Genomic DNA, 23,068 nt, shown 5'->3' with positions numbered 1-23,068 from the left:
TCAACAACTACAATATCTGAGTGTCTAATCTACGCATAGGCCATGTTCTAAAAGTGAAGGGAATCTCTGTCCTTGTTGACTATTAATCACTGTATCACTGTCATCCCGTTACTCATCAATTTGCTCAAGCAGGTGCCGGTAACATCTCCATTCGTCCCTGTTGTGTTCAGGGTAAAGGGAATGAGGCCCATTATTGTTACTGTTTTTGGCATATCGAATATGTCACAGGGAGCTTGCCAGGCTCTGTGGTGCAAGATTCTGCATTGCTCTCTTCCAGGAGCTTTGTTTTATAGTCTCTGGATCTTGGCTGTTGATGAGATTATATGGTGCTGGGGACAGTTTGTGGGTGTGACTGCCAAGCTACTAGAAAACGAGGATCTGGGTGGAGGAGGCCCAGTCCCAATCTGAGCAGGCTTGGAGATCTCAGCCACAGGTCCCGCATACCTGGGTTCCTCTGTCGGTTCCTTCATGGGTGAGGCTCGTCCGAGCGTGTGGAGAGTGGCCTTGAGCATGGCTGTGACTGAGTTCTGGAGGTTTTTAGCTGCCAGGGCTCTGCTTGAGGTGGGGAGAGAAACTCAACCCATCCCCCTCTGAGGGGGCCCCAGTGAAGACAGCCTGGCGTGGGGCAGGAAATTCTACTACTAATAGGGGAGGCAAACAATAACAACAAATAAGGCTTCAAACCTATTGCCAAAGACCAACACTGAGACCCAGAAGAAAGGTGGGAGCACTTCAGAAGGTAGACTAAATATTGAAGCTGAAAAATGAGCAAGCAAAGTAATAAGATGTTTCCTTAGTTTAGCCTTAGAAAATGAATATACATATATAGATACACATACACACATATCAGTGAAAAATTCAAAGAAATATTAGGGGCAAGAAAAAAGGGAAAGATACCTGTTCAAGAAAGAACCCAGGCTACTGGATAGGAAGTAAGTGTGTGTGTGTGTGTGTGTGTGTGTGTGTGTGTGTGTGTGTGTTAGGAGGCTGGGGGAAGCCTAGAAAAAAATTTTTTAAAAAAATAAAGAAGCAGTCCTACAGTTCACTGCAACTTGAATGGAACATGAAACAGGGAACTTGAGCATGGCTGTGACTGAGTTCATGAGGTTTCATCTCATGCTGAACAAAGTGAGTCCAATAGAGAACAAATGCCAGATGATCTCTCTATTTGTAGAGTATAAATACACATAGGGAGAAAGTGAAGAGTGGCCAGGGTAGACCCTGGAATCTGACTGTAGAATGGAGTTCACTCGACAGTGGTGGAAGGTTGGGAGGGGACCTAGAGATAGTGGTAGAGGGATCATGGTATTGTCTCTGTAGAGAATATGGCCTAGTAATATTATATATCTGAAATAATATTAACATGTTATTATAAACTATGTCATCTAATTTTTTAATGGCCTTTGGGTCACACTCAGCAACGTTCCAGGACTATTCTTGGCTCTCTTTCTAAGAATGACACTTGGTCGTGCTTTGTGTGGCCATACATGGCGCTGGGGATTTGAACTAGGGTTGGGGGTTCACAAGCAACTTGATCCTTGTACTATCACTCCAGCTCCATAATAAAAAAAACTAAATTGAAGGTAGAAAATGCATACTACCAATGTAAGTGAAAGGGTGGCATAAAACTGTAAAAGTGTGTGTCATGAAGGTCAAAGTACAAAGCAAGTGCTTAGAAACATGCATGTAGCTAACTAGATTCAGCTTGTGGAAAGGGAAGTTCTAGAATAAAGATTAAAAAAAAGGAAGAGTGAAACTTTCTTTTTAGGAAGAGGTACAGTGTTGGACAGATTAGTAGAAGACTGAATGAACGTAATGCTATTTGCTTTATTTTCATCAATGAAAACTTGGTCACTAGAATGTAGAAAACAAATACTGTGAAATGAAACTTTGTGGGCCAAGATTGGTGAGGATACTTAGTGTGGGATAACATTGGTTTGTCCTTTCTACCTTGCCACAGGGAGCTTAGGTTTATTGGGTTACACCCATCACAGTGCTTCCAGGCACTCCCATTCCTCTGTGTTTATCTGTAACCTCTTTCTTTGTGCTCTGCTTCTCCAACTGGTCAATCACCTTTATCTCCAAATCAGACTCTGTTAACTTGTAAATATTGCTTTTCTCTTCTCCTAGATCCTTTGCATAGTTACTTCAGAGTAATGTACTTTTTGTGTAGACATAGGAAGACAGTTAATGCTATGTTTTTGTAACTTGGGAGTTAATTGACTCCAAATAATATTCATTTCTTGGTATCTGTTCTCTCAACTTAAACCTCAGTTGCCCTTTGTTCCTAGCACCCCAAAAGCAGGGTCCTGACGGGACTGGATAGACCCAAGGCAAGCTGTGAGCTACCCTTGCATCAAAATGGACCAGTCCAAAGCACAATAATACTATAAGTTAAGAGCATGGTCATGGACACTTAGTAAAGGAAGAAATGGTCACATTCACTTTATGTGGTGACCTCAGTTCAGTAAACTAAGATACTAGAATATTTTCATATGTGGTCACAGAACTTTGACTGTAATCTTAGAGGAATCATAGTGTATCTGTGAAAATTATACTCCTTTTTATGAAAGTAAAAACCATATCTACCAATATGTATACATATACATCTATATCTATATCTGTGTGGCTTCAGTACCATAGACATTTATTATTCAGGACCAAAATAAGTGTTCCTGAGTGGTGAGTGGTTCATCCCTAAGTTTGGTTTCAAGCATCCAGATATCCAGATAGGTTTCTTCTGTCTGATGAAGGCAGATAGCTCTTCTGTCTTTAACAAGTAGCTCCTAGGGTCTGCAAGCTCATCTGTCTCCCCTCTGGAAAGGAGAAAACCATGAAGTATAACCATTGGAATGATCTGGTGGGCTGGGACTAGAAGTAACCTACATTACTTTGTCATCCTTCAGTTCTACTCAGTCACCACAATCAAAAAGTCAGTCTTGATCACAAAGTAAGCTGGGAAGTGTGTGTCCAAGAAAAATGGGGTTTGGTGACAGACAGCTAATCTTTACTCATGTGATGAAAGATCTCCTAAAAAAATTAGTGTTAATGTGAATAATTCAAATTTTAAAATAAGAATTGAAATTGTGATAGAAAATATGGTGACCAGAAACTACTTGGCACCAGAAAAATGAAGACTTCACTTGAAGTCTGAGCCTTTTCTTCTGCACATTAAATAAAATATATGTAACAAATACATGACATGGTCGACAGATGAGAATGGTCTCGATGGTATCACTCCATGGACTCTATCTCCAGATATCTGTGTTCACTGATTGGCAATTGTCAACGTGGGAGGCATTGCCTCGTGTTGTGCTCTGTGATTCTCCTTGCCTGGTCTCATCACAAATTTTAAGAACAACCTCGAGAGAGAAAGAATTATAGCTAAGGAGAGACACTGAAGGATACTGACATGAAAGAATCGAGGATTGTTACAAAGCATATATCAGTAATCCAGAACAGAGGCCAGCAGAATTTTTCTGAAAAGAGCTTAAAAAGAAAGTATTTGAGGCTTTGGGGGCTATAAGGTTTCTGTCACAGTCATCCCTGTTGATGTTGCCTAAAAACAGCTATAAAAAGTATATAAACAAAGAGAGTGTACCTAGCTGTGTTTCAGTAAAAACAAACTTACAAAAGTTAGGTACCAAGTCAGCTTTGATCCGTAAAATGTCATCAACTGAACCCTGATCAAGAAAGTTTACACTGAAATTCAAAGGCACCAAAATCTCAAGTTATTCATATAAGGCCAAGAGCACTATGAACACCTAAACTTCCTCATCACAATAGAGCTACAGTTGGATATTGTTTGTTTCCATTATAAAGATAAAGCACAAACCTGAAAAAAGATCAATAGATTAGCCTAGCGCTCACTCACAGTTGTGAGCCCCTTTAAGAGACTTCATTCCACTTCAACAAATGTTGAGGCAAAGATCCTAACAATTATGGGCGGTAAGAGTGTGTTTCTGTGGACTTGATGTTTAGGACCTTGACTGTGGATACAAAAGGGATATTCAGATAGAGAGACTGTACTTTCGCTCAGACACTTGCCTTGCACTGGGCTGACCCTGGTTCGATTCCCAGCACTGCTTCTTATTTCTCAGACACTTCCAAGAATGATCCCTGAACACAGTACCAGGAATAAGCCCTGAGCACAGCTGGTTGTGACCGAAAAAGAGAGAGCGAGAGAGAAAGAGAGAAAAAGAGAGAGAGAGAGAGAGAGAGAGAGAGAGAGAGAAGTTCATTCAAGTAAATGCAAAGGCCTCTTGCAGATCTAATGGGGTTGCTATATATGTTAGGAACATATAAAAGTGATTTTATATATAAAATTTTTATATAACATATTTTTTCTCTAAAAATTCTTCAACTTTTTTACATAAAATCAATTTATAGAAATGGCAATTTATGAGTGTACACATATTCTAACTATTCATATTTATAATATTTTCTGATTGTTAGACATTTGTTGAAATTAGACATATATGAATGAAAAGTCAGTTTTAGCCTGAGAGTGATGATTGATGGATTCTTTTTTAACACCCCCGCCTGTTCATTTTACTTATTTAGGTTGTTTTGGTTCTGGTTGTGTAATATCAAGAATATTCTTATTCACATATGTAGTCTAAAAATTTAGTTTTGCAATCCCTGAATACTCCTGAGAATATAGAAATGGCAGAAGTCTGAAAAAAAAAACAAAATACGTGAATTTGACAGCATAAGCTGGTTTGTCTTCCATGCAAATTTGATACCTGTGATTAAGCGAAATGTAAATTAAGCATCTGCAAAAGCCTAATATTGTTCGGGGCAGGCTTGACTTGTACAGTGATACCAAATGAATGCCTCAGTGACTTGCGATAATGAGTTTGTTTCTTGCTTATATGACAGGTCCAAGTCAGGATGAGGAACGAGAGACAGGCTCTGATTCTGCCAGGCAGGATTCTAGGTTGTTGGAAGATGTACCATATCATTGCTGTACCATCTGGAGGATGTAGTATTCTTGGTTGCTGAGGCAGGGGTAGAGGTATATGTAGTGTAAAACAATGGTTGTTTTAAACATGAGCTGTTCTGTACATGTAACGATCATGCATGTAACTTACTTCTACTCAGGGTTTGCCACACCAGTTTCCTGGCTCGATATTACATGGTCCACATGAATCAAATATGCAGAAGCACACAGGACAATAAAGAATCAGATCTTAAACCTGGGTAGTGTTCTGAGTCTCTGCAATAGCCTAGGAATCAAAATCTATGGCATATAGTGGGGAATTCTATTTCAGGGTGTAGGAATGGTTTGGAGGCCACACACAGTGGTGCTTTGGCCTGATTCCTGGCTTTGTGCTCGGGGATCTCTCCCAGTGGGGTTCAGGGGCTGATATGTGTGCTAGGGATCTAACTAGGGCTGGCCTCCTGCAAGGCAAGCACCTTACCCTCTAATCTTACTCTCTCTCTTGCCCTAGGAAATCTACATTTTAGACATTCTTCTGGGGCTGGAGTGATAATACAGGGTGTTTGCCTTGCACGCAGCAGACCCGGGTTTGATTCTCAGCATCCCATATGGTCCCCAGAGCACCACCAGGAATAATTCCTGAGGGCATAAGCCAGGAGTAACTCCTGTGTATCACTGGGTGTGACCCCCCCCCCAAAAAAAAAGAAAAAAATTCTTCTACGGGTGATTCTGTTTATCAACAGGAAATTACTACTGTGTACAAAGAATGTCTTTCATGTACAGGATGGAGAACAAGATTTGTGGTGCTATCACCTTGTTTTGGTTTGGGCATCACTCCTGGCAGTGCTCAGGGAACCATATTTGGTTCCTGGGATTGAATCACAGTCGGCTGTGTATAAAGCAGGTGCTTTAACCGTGGTACTATCTCTCCCACCCCAAGATCTAGATGTGATTTAAAGATTATTCCTATTGCGGTGCTGGAGATGGATTAAAAAGGGGAGGCAGTGAAAGCTGGCAGATTTCATATAGGATTTAATGAGCAAAATGAATGCATGTGCTTAACTATTATGTAAGGTGCGAGCAGGACCAGTGCAATCTGAGTGCTGAATAATGTAAATTCTTGATGTATTTTAAGCATCTCATCGCCACCACCCCTTCTTTCCTTGACTCCCAGAAAACCAGCAGGCACTGGTAGGCACAGAGCGACTCCTAGCAGTCCCTTCTCTTGACATCTAGTAAACATTTTGGCACGCCACTGTTGTTGACGGCATTGGTTGGAGAGTTACCTACACAGCCAAGAGAATCAGTCTCTCCTGAGAAGTGGTTGAAAAGTGATCAGTTTTTCCTCCTTGCCTATCAGAGCAGCACGGAATCCAGCTACCCTTCTCTGTCCACTGCCTTCTGCAGACTGGCAGGTGACAGTGGACCTTCAGAGAGAAAATGACCAGCACAGTCCTTTAAAAATTAAACCTAAGGCTGCAGAGGGGCGGGGTAAGATGCTTGCCTGGCTCGGGACAGAACCTGGTTTGACGGGTTCGAATCTCAGCATCCCATATGGTCCCCTGAGCACCGCCAGGAGTAATTCCTGAGTGTAGAACCAGGAGTAACCCCTGTGCATCACCGGGTGTGACCCAAAAAGCAAAAAAAAAAAAAAGAACCTGGTTTGATTACCAGCACCTTATACGGTCCCTTGAGCCCTGCCAGTCGTGAGCCCCAAGCACAGAGCCAGGAGGAAGCTATGAGCACTGCCAACTGTGGTGTTCCCCCCACCCCCGGTCCCTCCCTAAAGATCAGAAATTAAACCTAGGTGCTGGAACTTTGTAAGGATTGGGTTTCTCTTCAGACAGTTAAAGTGCTATCTGGATTTTAACTGCTTCTTCTGGCACTATTACCCTCTCTCTCAGATGGCCTTGGGGATGGGATGGAAGGTTTTCAGGAAACACCCATACATTTGGGGAAGAGGTTCTCTGTCTTTAAGATACGGTGCTCAGTTGTGCAATAGTCACAGTAACAACAGTAACTTGGCTCTGCTTAGCAGCTGACCATGGTGTGGGAGGAGGGGGTTGAAGGGAGGGAGTGGGGAGGGGGGCTTGCCTCTATGCATCGCTAAGCTTTGTGTTTTCTCCTGATTGACTCAGCCCAGGGTACAGGTAGTTTTCCTTCATCAAAGGAAGGAAACCTAACTACTCACTTAATTATCAGCTACAGACTGAATCTGGACACTTGGAGTTAGTCACAAAAGTATACGCTAGCAACCATCTCGGGTTTCTAACATTGTTTGCCCCTTCTTCTCTTTTAGCATTTTCATTGTTGAGATGTCATTTCCTTAAAACAGAAAAAAAAGCAAGTATAGAAAAATGGTTTCTAAATCTAAATTCCTAGTGTAGCCTAAATACTCTTAAAATAATTACATAACCCAAAGCAATTAATACCTAAAATCAATATTAAAATAGCACTTAAATAGCATATATTTGCATCTCTATTCTCTCGTAGAGGAAGACTATAAAATGTACAATTCTATTCAATATACATCCAGGTTGCGGCCAACCCATGTTCAATTCCTCCGCCCCTCTCGGAGAGCCTGGCAAGCTACCGAGAGTATCGCACCTGCACGGCAGACCCTGGCAAGCTCCCCGTGTCGTATTGGATGTGCCAAAAACAGTAACAAATAAGTCTCACAATGAGAGACGGTACTGGTGCCCACTCGAACAAATCGATGAGCAACGGGGATGATAGTGACAGTGTCAGTGATACATCCAGGTTGCAGCGACATGTAAAGAGATCATGTGAAATTAATGGAGAAGTGGCATGAGGGCAGAAGAATCCAGAAAGACTGAGACAGGTGAAGTAGATGTTCCATGGCTATGCCTGCACCCTTCTCTGTATATACACAATCTCCACCACACACACCCCCACGCAGAGAGCAGAGAGGAAGTGAGGGGTAGAAAATGAGAATGTTTTTCTTCTTAAGGTAGCACTCCTTTCTGGGGGTTTCATTCGTTATTGCTTCCTAAAACCATGAATGCCTCAAGATTTCACAACTCTAGACATAAATGGCAATGTCTCTTGGCTCAGTGAACTACGTGAAATTTATCCAAAGCCAGAAGTTGCCACATTTGCAAGTATGAAGTATTGGATGCTATAATTATATCATTTATCATTATAATTATAATCTGATAGGATATAATCATAAAGTAATTGATAAATTGCTATGAGTTATTACAATATAAGTTTCAATGGTAATTCTCCATGATGGTATTCCTTAGAGATTTTAAAAAATTAATAGTTTTGTACTCTATTAAATGGAGATTAAATTTGCATATGTAGAAACATAGCAAACCAATTTCAAAAACGGCTATGGACTAGAAGTCTTTTGCCAAGTTTCTGAGAGTCTAACAGAATATCCTTGACATAGTTGGAGCAAAATGAAACCATGATTGGACACACTGAAGATGTAAAGATCAATTTTATTTTAACCTTATCACCTCTTCTACTGGGTGACACAGCTCAGGCCAGAAAGGTACCTTTTAGGTCCATGAGTTGGGGAAAAATTGAGTGCCCAAAAGAGTATAAAAATGCCCTGCTTTCTCCACAGGGCAGGACACCACCTTGGAATCCTCATCCTCCTTGGCCCTCCCTCTTACATCCCCTCCCCTTCATGCCCCTACCTTCCTATCTTTTCTCTTGATTTCTTCCCTTCCCTTAATCCGATCCTTTGGAAGATCAAGACCAGGACCTTTCTCATGCAAGCACTGTACCATTGACCTACATCCCAGGCTCCTTCCACTTTTCCCTCAACCACCCTGAAACTCTCTTATCAGTGCATGATGGGGAGAATAGCATTCAGGGGCTAGCACAGAACTATATCTGACCACTTTCCAGACTCCATCCTAAGATGGCCCAAAGCCCCACTAGGAAATCTCACCTGAAATGCCCCTTGCCACTCCCACCCATGCCCATGGGCACCCACAGTGTTCTGCAAGCTGCACCCACACACATCCCAAGGCGGTGGGTGGCTCCCTCTGCACTTTCCCATTGGCAGTGAGAGGCAGAAAGAGGCCAAAGGCAGTCTGACTGAGCAAGATTGAGAGCAAGCACACAAATCGGAGGATTTAGCAGTGCTCTGGGGAGAGTGAGACAGCATTCACCCAGTTTTGTTAGGCTGATGAAAAGGTATGGCTCAACAGTAAAAGAGGAAGCTCTTTCAAACTTCTTTTATAAGAAAGAGGAAAGTGAGAGAAGAAAAGCTATATGTTAGTATCCCTGATGAATAGCGCTGTAATTTTTTTTTTGCCTTAATTTTGAGTCACACCCAGCAACTACTCCTAAGAGCCTGGGGAACCACCTGGTTCTGGGGATCAAACACAGGGCACCCACATGCTGAACCCACTGAACCGTCTAACGCCTCATGATAAAAAAAAAAGTTAACAAATTACTAGCAAACAAAATTCAAAATAGGGCCCGAGCAGTAGTACTTCAGGGAGGGCATTTGCCTTGCAGGAGGATGACCATATTTAATCCCCAGCATCCCATATAGTCCCCCAAGCACCACCAGCAGTAGTAATTCCTGAACTGAACGCAGAACCAGGAGTAAGCTCTGAGCATCGCAGGGTGTAACCCAAATCGAAATAAATAAATAAATAAATAATAGCGAGGCTGACAGATAACACAGTGGCGATAGTGCGCTTGCTCTGCACGCAGCTAACCTGGCTTGGGTCTCAGGCACCACATATGGTCCCTGAGCAGAGTCAAGAGTAAGCCCTGGGCAGAGAAAAAAAAAAGCGAAGTTACTAAGAATTTAAGCAGAGAATGAGAGGAAGGGGAAAAGATCAAACAGTTTAAAGGAGGGCAGAAGGATAATCCGTGGTAATCTGGTAAAATAATAATGATAATTCCTGGACTCTATTACTTGGAATAATTAGCTTCTCATGAATTCGACTACACCAAGCAAACCTTTTCTTCAAATGCAGTCACAGGCTGGCAATCCGAGCATTTATTTCATGCATGGGGAAGATGCGGGAGCTGCATCTGACCCAAAGTGAAAGGAAGAGAATAAGCAGATCTCACAAGTAACCAAACCTGATGCTAAAAGTCTGGGCAAAAGTCACTGCTCTTTCTCTGCCTGCAGAAGGCTAAGAGCGCACGGCCAAGCCCGTATATTTCTCTCCTGCGCCGGATTCCCGGGGCTCTCAAAACTCGTAATTTGCAAACGCCTGGCCCCGCAACCTTCAAACACGCGACTCCCGGGGTGTGAAGCGCTGGTCTGGGATGCCGAGAGCGGCCGGGCTGGAGTTTTGACCCGGACTGCAAGTTTGACTCGAAACCGCCCGTTCTCTGCCACGCCGCGGCGGGAAAAGTTTCGCGTGGAGGGTGATTCTTCCCCCGAACACACGCAGGCACAGGTAGTTTTTTTTCCCCTAGTGATTTGTGACCCTCTAAAAGTGACTCGGGCCGCGCAAGCCGCCGGCCCCTCCTCGGCCGCTCCCGGGCGGTCCGGAAAGTCTGGTCGGGACGGGGCGGGCGCGGCTGGGCGGGGCCGGCCGGGTCCATCAGCGCCGCGGAGTGGGGGGGACAGATCGGGGAGAACCGGCCCAGTTTCCCCCAACTCCCGCCGGCTCTCGCACCCCGCGTCCGTTTCGACAAACGCTGCCACTTCTTCCCGCTCCCTCTTTTCCTAGCCTCGGCGTGGAACGGCGATCACAAACTTTTCCAAACTTTCCTCCCGCTCGCTTCCCCCCCACCCGCCCCAGCGCCGGAGTTCCTCATGGTCCGGCCCGGGGCCCGGCTCCGGTCGCCCCCGGCCCGCGGGGAGCGTGCCGAGTCCCCGCCCCGGGTCCGACGGCTGCGGGCGCGCGCGCACCCCGTGGACGCCGCCGCCGCCGGCGCCGCAACCGTCGGGCGCGTCGGGCCCGTGGGCGCGCGGCCGGGCCCGCGGCGGGCAGCATGGACTACCTGACCACCTTCACCGGCAAGAGCGGGCGCCTCCTGCGGGGCACGGCCAGCCGCCTGTGGGGCTTCGGGGGTGGGGGCGAGACGCGGCAGGTGCGCTTCGAGGATTACCTGCGGGAGCCCGCGCAGGGGGACCCCGGGGGCGGGACCCCCCGACTGCCCGCGCCGTCCAGCCCGGAGGGACCTGGTGAGCCCGGCGCGTCCTCGGCCTGGGGACTGGGGGGCGGGTGGCGCGCGGGGTGCCTGGGCAGGCGCGCCAGGGACTGGGACCCGGTGGCGGGGGGGGGGTCGCGCAGCTTCTGTCCCGGGGGGGGGGGGGGACGGACACTTTTCTGCGTCCCACCGCTTCCTCCCCGCCCTTCCTGCTTTCCTCACTTCCACCCGACTTTCTGCCCCGCGCCCGCCCGTTGCGGGGGTCCGAACCTTTCGCGCCCCACCCCCGCCAATACCTCCCACACACCCCATCACCCCATTTCGGCACCGAGAGGGGACCCCGGCGGCCCCAGCCGGCCCCCGCCTGCGATTGTGACGCGGGACTCCTCGTGAGGGTCGCCGGCCCTGGTGGGGGGTTGAGTCCAGCCGTGAAGGCCACTTGCACCCAACTTCTTGGGGTTCCCATGGGCGTGTCCAGAGCCCCCCGGTCCACACACACGCCCCGCGACTTGGGGCAGGCGGAGCGCAGCTGGGCAGTGTCGCACGCGCGCCTTCCCAGGCTGCTCGCTGGCGACGCGGACCGGGAGCGGAGAGAAACTTTTTGGGCTTGTATTTACCCGCCGCGCTTCCCTGCCTGCCTTTGAGGAGGCCTCGTAGGTGTCCTGCAAGAAATCGGGCCTACCGGGGCGGGGGGGGGGGGGTAGAAGGAGGGATGGGATGGAGGGGCCGCACTTGGAGGGGCCTGGCGTCCCCTGCAACGGACCCGGCCGGTGGCACCCGCATGCTGGCCCCCTTAGCGCGGTTTTGGAAGGCGCCTGGCCCGGGAGGCAGGAGCGCTCGGCGTGGCGTCTCCCGCGGGGAAAGCTCCTTCTTTAAGCTCAGCTGTCGCTCGCCTCTCCTGGTCGAGTTTCATCTCAGAGAGTTTACTCAGTTGGCCTTAAGCGCACTTGGTCATGCTGAGAGTAAATAGATGAGCGTTTGAGGGGGGGGGGGGGGAGTAGGGGAGGGGAGGGTGGGGAAGGTGCCCGCAAATTGAAGCCTGTATCCGGAACCCCATATCCTGTCATTCATTCGGCGCCGGCAGACAGTGAAGACACAGATGAGATCCGCTCGTGTGTGCATGTGTGTGTGGGGAGGAGGGGGGTGTGCAGGATTCTGGAGGTGTCATGCAAGATTGGGAGAAACTTTTAAAAGTTTACCACGACACCTTGTTTTTGTTTGGGGGCCACACCCCACAGTGCTCAGGGCTTACTCCTGGCTCTGTGCTTGAGTGTCACTTCTGGCCAGGCTCTGGGGACCATATGGGCTGATGGCGATCGAACCCAGGCTAACGGAGTGCAAGGTGGGGCCGGAGTGTTAGTACAGTGGGTAGGACGTTTGCCTTGCATGTGGCTGACCGGGGTTCGATCCCAGGTACCCCATGTGGTCCCCTGAACCCGGCCAGGAGTGGTTACTAAGTAAAGTCAGGAGTAACCCTTGAGAATTGCTGGGTGTGACCCCCAAAACCAAGTACATTTAAAAAAAATTTTTTTTAAACCGCAAGGCAAGTGTCCTACCTACTGTGTGCTATCTCTCCAGCGCCTAGAATGGTATCTTTCAATTCCCACCAAAATGTTCGTCATCTCTGTTGACGGAGTTAAGAAACCAAAGCAGAGATACTTGCTTTCTGTAGATCTCTGATCTGCAGGGATCAGATGGGGAATCCTATTAAATTTAGGAATGAGGAGTGAGGACCAAAACTTTAAAGTTTAAATAAAGGTGTTTGTTTTTTTCTTTTTTCCTTTTAAACTTAATTGAAAAAGAGATTCAAATTGCCTAGTTGAAATGACTTGGTACCTGATCAACCTCTGGGTAGATGAAATAGAAATGTGTTGGTGTAACTCAACCGGAGAGGAATATGATTTTTTTTTCCTTTCTGGGTCACACCGGCGATGCACAGGGCTTACTCCTGGCTCTGCACTCAGGAATTACCCCTGGCGGTGCTCAGGGGACCATATGGGATGCTGGGAATCGAACCTATGTCAGCCGCGTACAAGGCAAATGCCTTACTCGCTGTGCTATCGCTCCAGCCCCTGATTAATGTTTTAATAATATATACACACCCATTTCATTCACTCAGAAACCTAGGTTGGGCACACTACATTCCTTGGAAGAAACCCGGTCAAAATACTATTATACAAATTCCTCTTCTATGAAAGCTGCCTGTGAATTCTTGGTGCACACTTTAAAATTCATGGTGTTCCCAAATCTCTGACACATGGGTATTGTGATGTCACCTAATGTGTCCCACTGTGATCATGCTCAGGTATGCTGGGACATACTAGCTGTGCTGGAAGATTAGGTAGAAGTCACTTCTGCTCTTTGGTCCTATATTTTCTTCTTCATAAATGAGGCTTCTTGGATTCGTAGGCAAGGTTCTGGGTTCTGGAACTGGGTCACTTGGGGCAAGAATGAGGAAAATGAGTAAAGGTAGAGAAAGACTCTTGGGAGTAGGTCGGAAACTGTCATTCTCTCAAGTCTGGCCTTCAGACTTCTGAAGTCAATTCAAGAAATAGTGCCCAGGCAATAATGCGATTACTGCTGATCTTAGAGTAAGTAGTGCTTCCTCACTTGACTCCCCTGAGAAGCAGCATGTGTGTCTATTAAAATTAAGTATGATAAATAGCTCTTAGTTTCTTGCCAGCCTTTGCTTAAAACAGGAACTCTGTTCTACAGCAGCATCATGGGTTCGGCTCTGGGGTCGCTCTTTTTATTGGTGTCTTGCATCAGGAATCTCCTTTGCTACCTGTGACTCTGCATTTTAGATTTTCTTAACAGATGCTTCCGTTTCCTCTTGTCTGTCATCCTCTCTTCAGTGATCTGAAATGCCCCGTGTTCTGTAGCAGTTTCTCTCAGAGAAATGCTTTCAAGCTTCGAGTTTGACCGCCCAGACCTTCTTTCTAGGTTAGTGATGTTTGCCTTCTCTTCGCTTCATAGTCAGGAATGATAATACCATCTTGGCCACTGATGGACATAGGGTAGACCAGACAGAATTCTGGTCAAACGCTTGTGGTTTGGTTTCTATAAATAAGTGAGTGAGTTGGGCAGCTGACTGGTGTTCCCGAAGCCTTGGCGCTCCATGGTTGCTGCTTTGCTCTTACCAGCTCTGTGTGTGCTGACTCCAACATTGTAGTACCCTCAGGAAAACCGTAATTGGCTCTTAGATACAGTAAGGCGCTTATCACACCGTTGCTTTGGTTAATAGCAATCACAGAGAAAACAGCTTACATAATTCTTGTTGTGCCTGCAAAGTAACTTATGGTTTGATAAGAGAAAATTTTTGCACCTTGAGTTTAATTCAAGTTTGGGGATATCCATTCACTTCTGTTGTGTAGCCTTATAAAGGATTCGTTTCGCTAGATTACATCACCCTCACTCTCTGACACAGATACATGGGTATGACATGAAGACGAAGGATTTGAAACCTGACTTTTTTTACTAGGATTTCCTGACACAAGAATGTTAGAAGAGGGGCCAGAGTAATAATACAGCGTGTGAGTGCTGGCCTTGGGTGCGTGTTCAATCCTTGGCACCCCGTATGTTCCTCTGAGCACTGCCAAGTACAGCCCCCCGCCCCCAAAAATGAAAAAGAATATTAAATAGGACTGAAATATATTTAAGGTTTAGCAAGTTTGGGGTCTCAACTTACTGAAATCTAGCTTTTATTATAAACTGCCATGGTATGTCAGCTCTTGTTTTTCCACCTTATGGCAGTAAACCTTAAACACATGTCATACCATGTGTCTGTGTCACAGAGAAAGGGTGACACGGTTATGAGGCGTGCTGATATGTGCCAGGGATGGAACCCTTGTTGGCCACATGCAAGGCAAGCACCTTGCCAGCTGTACTCTCCAATCCTCCTCTTACCATCTTTCTGTAATGAAAACAGTATCTCTCAGGGGGAGATGACAAGAATAATAGCTGCTAAGAACATGGGGTAGGTACTAGCATTTTTCTGTATTCTTAATAATTCTTGGAAGCTACTTACATTATCCACTTTTCCTCCTGAGGAAACAGCCAGATAAATAGGACTGTAGTGTCCATTTGAGTGTTTGCTTGTGTGCTTGAGAGATAATTCAGAAGGTAGAGAACTTGAGTTACCTTCTTATTGATGAATTAGGGCCCTTAGGCGAAGGGTGGGGGGTGTGGAGAAGATGAGAAGAGAGCAGTATTCTGTCATGTATTACAGTTAAAGCAAGTTAAATCAAGAGTAGAATGGATTGTGATTGAACTTTATTTTCATTTACTCATTTTGAATTTTTAACAAAGAAGAGATTAAAGGCAGACCCTCCTTTGAATCGTATTCCAGGAAGTATATAGTGTCAGAAGACTCACAGGCCACCTGATATTATGGGTGGTGATAGAGTTGGGCCCTAATACTGTCCTTGAACTGTGTGGATTTTCTCTCTCTACTTGTTGATCTTGGGCTGGAGCTGTAGCACAGCAAGTAGGACGTTTGCCTGCATGAGGCTGACCCGCGTTTGATTCCTCCATCCCTCTTGGAGAGCCCGGCAAGCTCCCCGTGGTGTATTCGATATGCCAAAAACAGTAACAACAAATCTCACAATGGAGACGTTACTGATGCCCACTCAAGAAAATCCATGGGCAAAAAAAAAAAAAATCCATGGGCAGTGGGACTACAGTGATACAGTGCTACATTTTGAAAGGCACTCCTGGCTTCTTGGGGCATTCCTGGCTTTGGGCTCAGGAGAGACCCCTGGTGGTGGTAGGGGATTATTCTTTGTTGGCAGTGGGGATGGGGGGCTGAAACCATCCCCACTGCTGTATGCAGGACAAACACTGTAGCACTGCACCTCCCCCCATACACACTCTCTCTGTCTCTCTTTCTATATATATACATATATATATACACATATATATATAAATGTATATCTATATACCTCCTGCCCTGGAATTTTCAGTTAGATATTGACCAAAAAAAATGCAACCTCCAGTTAAGGTTTTAGAAAAGTTAGATATGTTAGGAATTGAAACTGCATGTTATTTGGAAAGTAAGACAGACGCATATCTAAAACTGGACTTTTTTACTAGGATTTCCTGACACAAAAAATGTTAGAAGAGGGGCTGGAGCATCGTCCAGTGCATTGGGTGCTGACTTTGCGAGCGGCTGACCCAGGTCCCATCCTTGACACCCCACTTGTTCCCCTGTGCACGGCCAGAAAGACCAAGTGCCTACAGAGGGCTCTAGTACTGTTGCCACAACAGGTATTGAAGACAGCAGTAGTGCTGGTCACAGTGGAGCAATATCACCGTGGGTTTCTGCGGCCCTATGGAGGGCCAGAGGGACAAGAATGGCCCGATAAACGCCTTGACGGTAGCTTCCAGCGGGTTTAGGATAGATCTTGCCTCACTCCCGTGGATCTCAAGCATAAACCTTGGAGCTGCTCACGGTGTAGCTGCTAGGATTCAGGGCCAAACAGCCTCTGCGGAGCTGAGGCTGCAGTCAAGTGCTGACTCTGGCACTTGAGTGTTGTGCCTCGGGAGCGCCCCACCGGCCTGCAGGAGATTCCAGGGGGCCACAGCGGAACACAGAAATGCAGGGCAGTGGCATGAAACCAAGGGGTCTGACCCCAGTAGGACAGACAGGTGGCCCTGGGAAGGAAACACCAGAGAAAGGTGTCCAGGACCGGGGAAAGGTTGAGAAACATTACCTCAGAGTTTCTGGTTCTGTATATCTGGGTTGGGTCCCAGAACTTTTGAACAATTTCCTTGAACAATTTCCCAAGTAATGAGGATGCTGCAAATCTGAGCTGTACTCTGAGAAAATCACTAGCTTTCCTTAGTGGCTAGCTGGTATCAACTGTAAGGTCAGACTGAGTGGAGAAATAATGAAATGTATCGTGTTTAATATTTTTGTATTAAGTTTTGGAGTGATCCGTGTATTTTATCATTAAAGGATTTGTTATAACTTGAGGAATTTGACACTGAGAGTGCACACAAATTACTTATGGAATTTAAATGGAAGGCTTATAGAATTTTGTGCTCTGACTTGTGATTTTAGGTTTGAGGGTACAAGAATTTTCCTAAATTTTAGATCGGGGAATTAGTGTTCTATTAAATAAAGTTGTTAAATATAGTTCTACTAAAATCTTTAAATCTATTAAAATCTAATAGATCTTAGATCTGTTAGAGTGTTTAAGACCTCATAGTACTTATCATATTTAATGTTTTAATATATTTATTATAATTTAGTTTTTACAAAGGTTACCTTTTAGAGGTAAAGTGTTTAAAGCATAGTACAGTTATAAATGCTGTTTCTTATGATATTCAGCTTTCTATTTGAGTTGATCAACTCACATATACTTTTGAAAGTAAAGTTTGTAGATATGTAAGTAGAATGTACTTTATAGTTGAAGACTTTATGGAAACAGATCTTTAGTATTTGTCAATAATCAAGCTCTGATTAAAAAGTCAAGTAACTCATAAATGCTGTGCATAAAGTTTTCCTTTATGGCTACCAGAAAATTTACATTTAAGAGCTTGTATATTGTTACATGCCTGAGTAATAGTGAAAAAGAGGAAGAGAGGAGGACATATTTTAAAGTCAGATACTCTTTTTAGAGAAAAGTCAAAAGAGCCAAAATTTTCTCTGGCCATCCTCTGGTAGAGGGAAATGTAGCACTATAGCACTGTCCATCGATTTGCTGGAGCGGACACCAGTAACGTCTCCATTGTGAGACTTGTTAACTGGTTTTGGCATATCGAATACGTCACGGGTAGCTTGCCAGGCTCTGTTGTGCAGGCGAGATACTCTCAGTAGCTTGCTGGGCTCTCCGAGAAGGACGGAGGAATCAAACCCAGGTGCATGCAAGGAAAACACCCGATCCGCTATGCTGTTGCTCCAGGGAAATGTAATCTGGCATAATTCACAGTATCCTTAAAATGAAGGTAAACTTTGTACTTTGGCAGGAGAAACACCACTGTTCCTGATGGTGAAAGTAGAGAGAAATCCCATTGTAGAAAGAAGGAATCCTGACCATTTTTGTTGTTAATTCAGATTTTAATTTCAGAGCACTAATTTTTGGACACTATAATGTAGCTCAGTGGTATTGTAATGCAAGGTAGTCAGAACAGTTTTGTACGTGTCAAAAGCAAATATGCAGGGATGATCCTGCAAAGATTATATTTGGTAAAACAGTGTTTTAAAATTTCTAGAGCAGAGCTTCTCCATTGCTTTCTGGCATGATGGAAACATGTGTTTGTGCTGCCCAGAGTGGTAACCACTGGGCATCTCCTGACTGCTTGCAGTTAAATTGGCGAGGAATTATTTTGAAGAATCTGAATTCTAGATTCTGCACTGTATTTCCCGATAATGTAGCAACTTGGCATTTGTTGCTACTTAAATTTAAATTAAGTGAAATTAGAAAAACTATTTTCAGTCTATATCAGTACTCAATTAAGCACTTCCAAATACCCAGAAGCCATAAGAGTAATGATTATTATAATCAACAGTGTAGACATAAGGTACAGCTGTTATATCAAGAACTTGCATTGGTAGCATTTTTTGAGGAGTGGTTTCAAATGCTTTATACTTGAATGCTATTGTTTCACCACACATGGTTCAAGTGGAACTCGTAAATACTTTTACCATTTCAAATACTTATATGTAAAATATAAGGACTAATTTAGCAATTTCTTTTAAATACAATTAAAAATACTTATATATAAATAATTTATAAGTGTAAATTTAATTCATTATTATAAAATGCACTATTTTAAATACACAAATTTAATCTATGCATTTTGTTGTAATGCTTTATTTCTGCCATAGTGATTTACAAAATAGACTTCCCATCTCCACTAGTCTGCAGGTGTTAAAAAGTATTGAAAATCACTGGGCTTCAACACTGAATGTCACTTCAGTTATCTAACAAACTTTATTAAAAATTCTGATGGTGAGCTGGAGCGATAGTACAATGGGTAGGATGTTTACCTTGCAGGCGGCCAACCTGGGTTCAGCCTCCTATGCCCCATAAGGTCCCCCGAGTCCCAGGAGGGATTCCTGAGCATCTATCTAGTATCGCTAAGCACTGCCAGATGTGCCTCCCAACCCTGCAGAAAAAGGAAAAGTTCTGATGCCAAGGTCCCACCCCTAGCATCAGATCTCAGTATGCGACAGTAGTCATGTATTGAATTATAGTCTTTCCCTTTAGGACCGGTTTTCTTTTAATTTCCCAGGTGATTCTAATGTGTGGACAGATTAAAAGCCACTGTTTTTCCTTAATATTTCTCTCAATGAAATTTCTGAATCTTAATTAAGCATTTTCTTCTTTGAAAACTAATACTTTGGCCATACTTACAATTAAGGTCAAGAAAGAGATGCATGTTTAAATTGCATGCCAATTTTTTGGCTCAAAACAGAGACCTTATTAAGAAAACAGAGATGATGAACAGTGAAAAGAAATCTTAAAAAGAGAATCTGCTTATCTTTTAGAGAAAGATGCTGACGCTGCAATCTTTGCATATATTTGCTTCCAGTCTTTTATTTTTTTTTAAAGGAAATAATACTGATGTGTGCTAAATATTAAGGCATACACTGTAAGGATGAAAGTTTAAAGCCTACCTCCTGTGATATCATTAATACTAGGGTTGACATTTTTGTCCAGATTTGTGTGCATATGCAGATGGCCTGCTGACTGGTCACAGGGAGGAACTGCTGAGAGACTGGCTTGCCACTGGAAGGCGTTTCCTTGGGTCAGAGAGATAGCTGCCAGGCTGGGCATATGATTTGCATTTAGGAGGCCGGTGTTTGATACCCTTGTAACCACATGGTCCCTTGCGCACCACCAGGTATGAACCAACACCCCCTCCAAAAAAAAAAAACAACCCGCATTTCCCAAGAGATAGTCTAACTCTGAAAATAAGTTCAGATATTGGAATTGTTCTGCTCCTGGCATCAGTTTTGGTGGGATATATTTCACAGTTGTTGACACGGACAGTTCTATTGCCTATCACATCACCCCTACCTGGGGAATTTCCTATTATACTATTTATATTTTCTGTACTTAAAAAATGGCTAGTTTTTCAGATTCATTTTATACTGTTGTTTAGTACTCTGTTGGCTCTTTTATCACAGCCTTCTCATTCCTGGGGTTTTTATTTTCATGCTCGTCACCTAATTTCAGTGTTGTGGCATTTCATTTTTTCAAGAAAGTATCCTTGAGCAAACTATATTGTATTATTTTTTTCCCATACTAGGTATTTTGGTTTACATGCAGAAATTCCTTAAGAATTCTAATTTTATTTTCTTTTTCCTAAGCACCACACTTTAACCAGAAGTAGACTTTATGTGTGTGAGCCTTTAAGTATGTTTCTTTTAGAAACTAAATGGTTTATTTTCTCTATAAACTCTATTTTGATGGAATAGTCACCAGATAAAAAACATTCCTATTCGTGGGATAGCAGGAAAAGGAGTGCTGAGGAGGATAATGTTGGGCATTAAACTGGAAGATTCATCATTCTGTTGATGTTTCATTGGTTAAAGCAAGTTACATGGTCTTGTCTGACATCAGTAGGATGTGGTATATTTATATTCTTTCCCAGAGAGGAATGCAGAATTCTTGGTAATAATATAACATCACAGCAACTAATTCAGACAACAGTTGTGGTATTTGACAGATTTCAGAATTGCTAGCGTTGTTATCTTGAACAGGTAGTTGCATAGCAATGCTTATTTTTTCAGTTATTCTTTCTGACTTTCATCTTTTTAACATATTTCTAACAGTGTTTCAAAAATGTGTGGTGAGTTCAGATTAGTCATGACCCAGAAGTTTTGGAGTAACACCTGAGATATTAATAAGCTCCCAAGTAATGCTGATGCTGGTATTTCTGAGATCATACTTAAGCCAAATTCTAGAACACTTTCTTTCACGGACATTTTTCTCTCAGAAGCAGAACCCGCCTTGCCACCCCCAATACACACAAATCCTTGTGTAGATAGAGGGAAGGTGATCTAAAGAGGAACAAGAAACAAATAATGGGTAGCAGATAATAGGAATATGCGTTATTAAATTAAGGGAAAGATGAGCATTGAGAAGGAATTGTTTATTGAATGCTGCTTTAAGATGAAATACAATACAATTGAAAAACCCATAAAATTTGCCATTTAGTATATTCTCCCTTGCCAGGGCAGGTTTAGTGAATTGATAAGACATTTCATTGTCATGTGTTCAGCAGAAGGCTTTATTAGTGCCTACTACCAAAATGATAATATCCATTATATTAGGGTCTTATTAAATTGGGCCTCTCTGTTTATTGTTGGTTTCCATGCTTGCTTTTCCTACTCAGTTTGCCTATCCCATTCGAGAACCAAAATTGAACTTTGAAAGTTCTTGAATTGTTAATTATCTGCTTATAACATAATTTGGGTCATCTGTATATAGTAATTCAGAATCTCACACCTTTAAGAATTCCTACAATCTCTCAGTGAAATCAATGTAAATTCCAGTAAACATGAAAAAAATGTAAATGTATTTCTTCGGTAGTTCATGACATAGCCTTAAGATTTGGGGGTGGAGGGGGGACACCCAGTGGTGCTAAGGGGCTGTTCCCGGCTCTGTGCTCAACAGCAACTCTGTGGTGCTCTGGCAACCATGTGCAGTGTTGGAGATCAAACCAAGGGCAAGCCACATGCAAGACAAGTGCCTTATGCTCCCCAACCCCCACCCCCGAGTTGCTATAAGATTTGCAGTAGATGCAAATCTACTATAAGATTTGCAGTAGATTCAAAAGAAGTAGCGGAAACTGAAAGGCCAGCTTAGAGTTCTAGCCCCTGTGAACTCCCAGAGGCTTAGGGAGTGTAAAACTAAATGAACTTTCGAGCTGTGGTGCTTGCCAGGGGTCTCACATCAGGCTGTGGTGCTTGCACATTTGACCACGATGCTCACAGCTGCTCCTTTCATTGTGCTTGAACCCATGCTCTGCAGCGGTCGTGCTGGCATCTGCTTAGTTGAGGCATGCAAATACTGTAGTGCTGCTCCGGCCCTGCCACAGTGCTGCTCACATGCTCTTGCCAGTGGCCACAGTTTCCGACCCCAGTTTTTGCACATCTTGCACATCTTTTTTGGTTGCAGTGCATGCTGGGGCTTGCACGCCTTTGTACTGCTTACACACACCTGGCTGCAGTGCAGCCGGAAATCACTGTGGCGTCAGGAAGCACAGACAGCAGAGCCCTTAGGTCCTGGGTAGGTGAGGGATTGGAACTTCGTGACCATCTCCTTGCAGGGAAGGTGCTGTGAGCCACTGCTATTCGTCCAGGTTTGCTGGCCGTTATCACTAACGAGGACATTCTGAAGGTCCCCACAAAGAGTTCTGCCAGGTGATAACTGTTCACTTCCAGCTCTCGAATCTTGTGGTTATGTGATTGTATTTCTATATGACTTAGGAGAATGATCACTTGATGTCATTGTGCCTCAGTACTCTTTTTGAATGTATGTTTTGTTTTTTTTTAATGTTGGAACTATTTTTGATAATAGCAATTTTTACAAAGTAGATGTATACTTTAAATTACTAAATATTCTGTTTCAAACTTTAAACTGTGGAAAGCTGGCATATAGTTTTCTTGCTCCGATTGCACTGCATATTGAACTCTGGAAAATACTAGAGTAATTTCATGCTTCATTATGACTAAATGTTTAATAAACTCTTGGGATATTATGAAATAAAGATTGAAAAAATTTGGCAAGTAAATGTAAACAAGTAAATGTAAACTAATGGTTGTTTCTAAAACCATTTAAATGATGTATATTATTAAGAGTAATTTCTAATTGTATTTTCCATTGCTTAAACAAATTGCAAAATGAGGGAAGTTTTGGCTCCCCCTGCTGTTCATAGAGTAGAAATAAATTATTTATGATTTTATTTTAGAATAGCATCTTTATTTTTTCAAATTTAACAATATAAATTCAATAAAGAATAATTAGAATATAGTGATAAGCAAAAATAATATTTAGCTCCATAAAAGTA

General features: G+C 43.8%; 1 protein-coding gene across 5 annotated transcripts in view; it reads left to right on the top strand.

The window, feature by feature from the left end:
- Positions 1-23,068, top strand: part of OXR1 (oxidation resistance 1) — a 431,839-nt gene that overhangs the window by 353,267 nt on the left and 55,504 nt on the right. For 2 of the 5 annotated variants that reach the window (XM_055129072.1, XM_055129070.1), the window contains exon 1: positions 10,876-11,078. The exons of the other annotated variants lie outside the window; for them this stretch is intronic. In XM_055129072.1, coding sequence (XP_054985047.1) covers positions 10,886-11,078 — 193 coding nt within the window. In that variant the 5' untranslated portion in view covers positions 10,876-10,885. Of the gene's footprint in view, positions 1-10,875; positions 11,079-23,068 lie in introns of those variants that run through there. 5 annotated transcript variants of the gene reach the window in all.

The sequence above is a fragment of the Sorex araneus genome, chromosome 2 (assembly GCF_027595985.1).
Source record: "Sorex araneus isolate mSorAra2 chromosome 2, mSorAra2.pri, whole genome shotgun sequence".
In the NCBI taxonomy this organism is placed as follows: Eukaryota; Metazoa; Chordata; class Mammalia; order Eulipotyphla; family Soricidae; genus Sorex; species Sorex araneus.
Note: the sequence above shows the minus strand (reverse complement) of the source record. Positions and strands in the feature narration are given on the sequence as shown.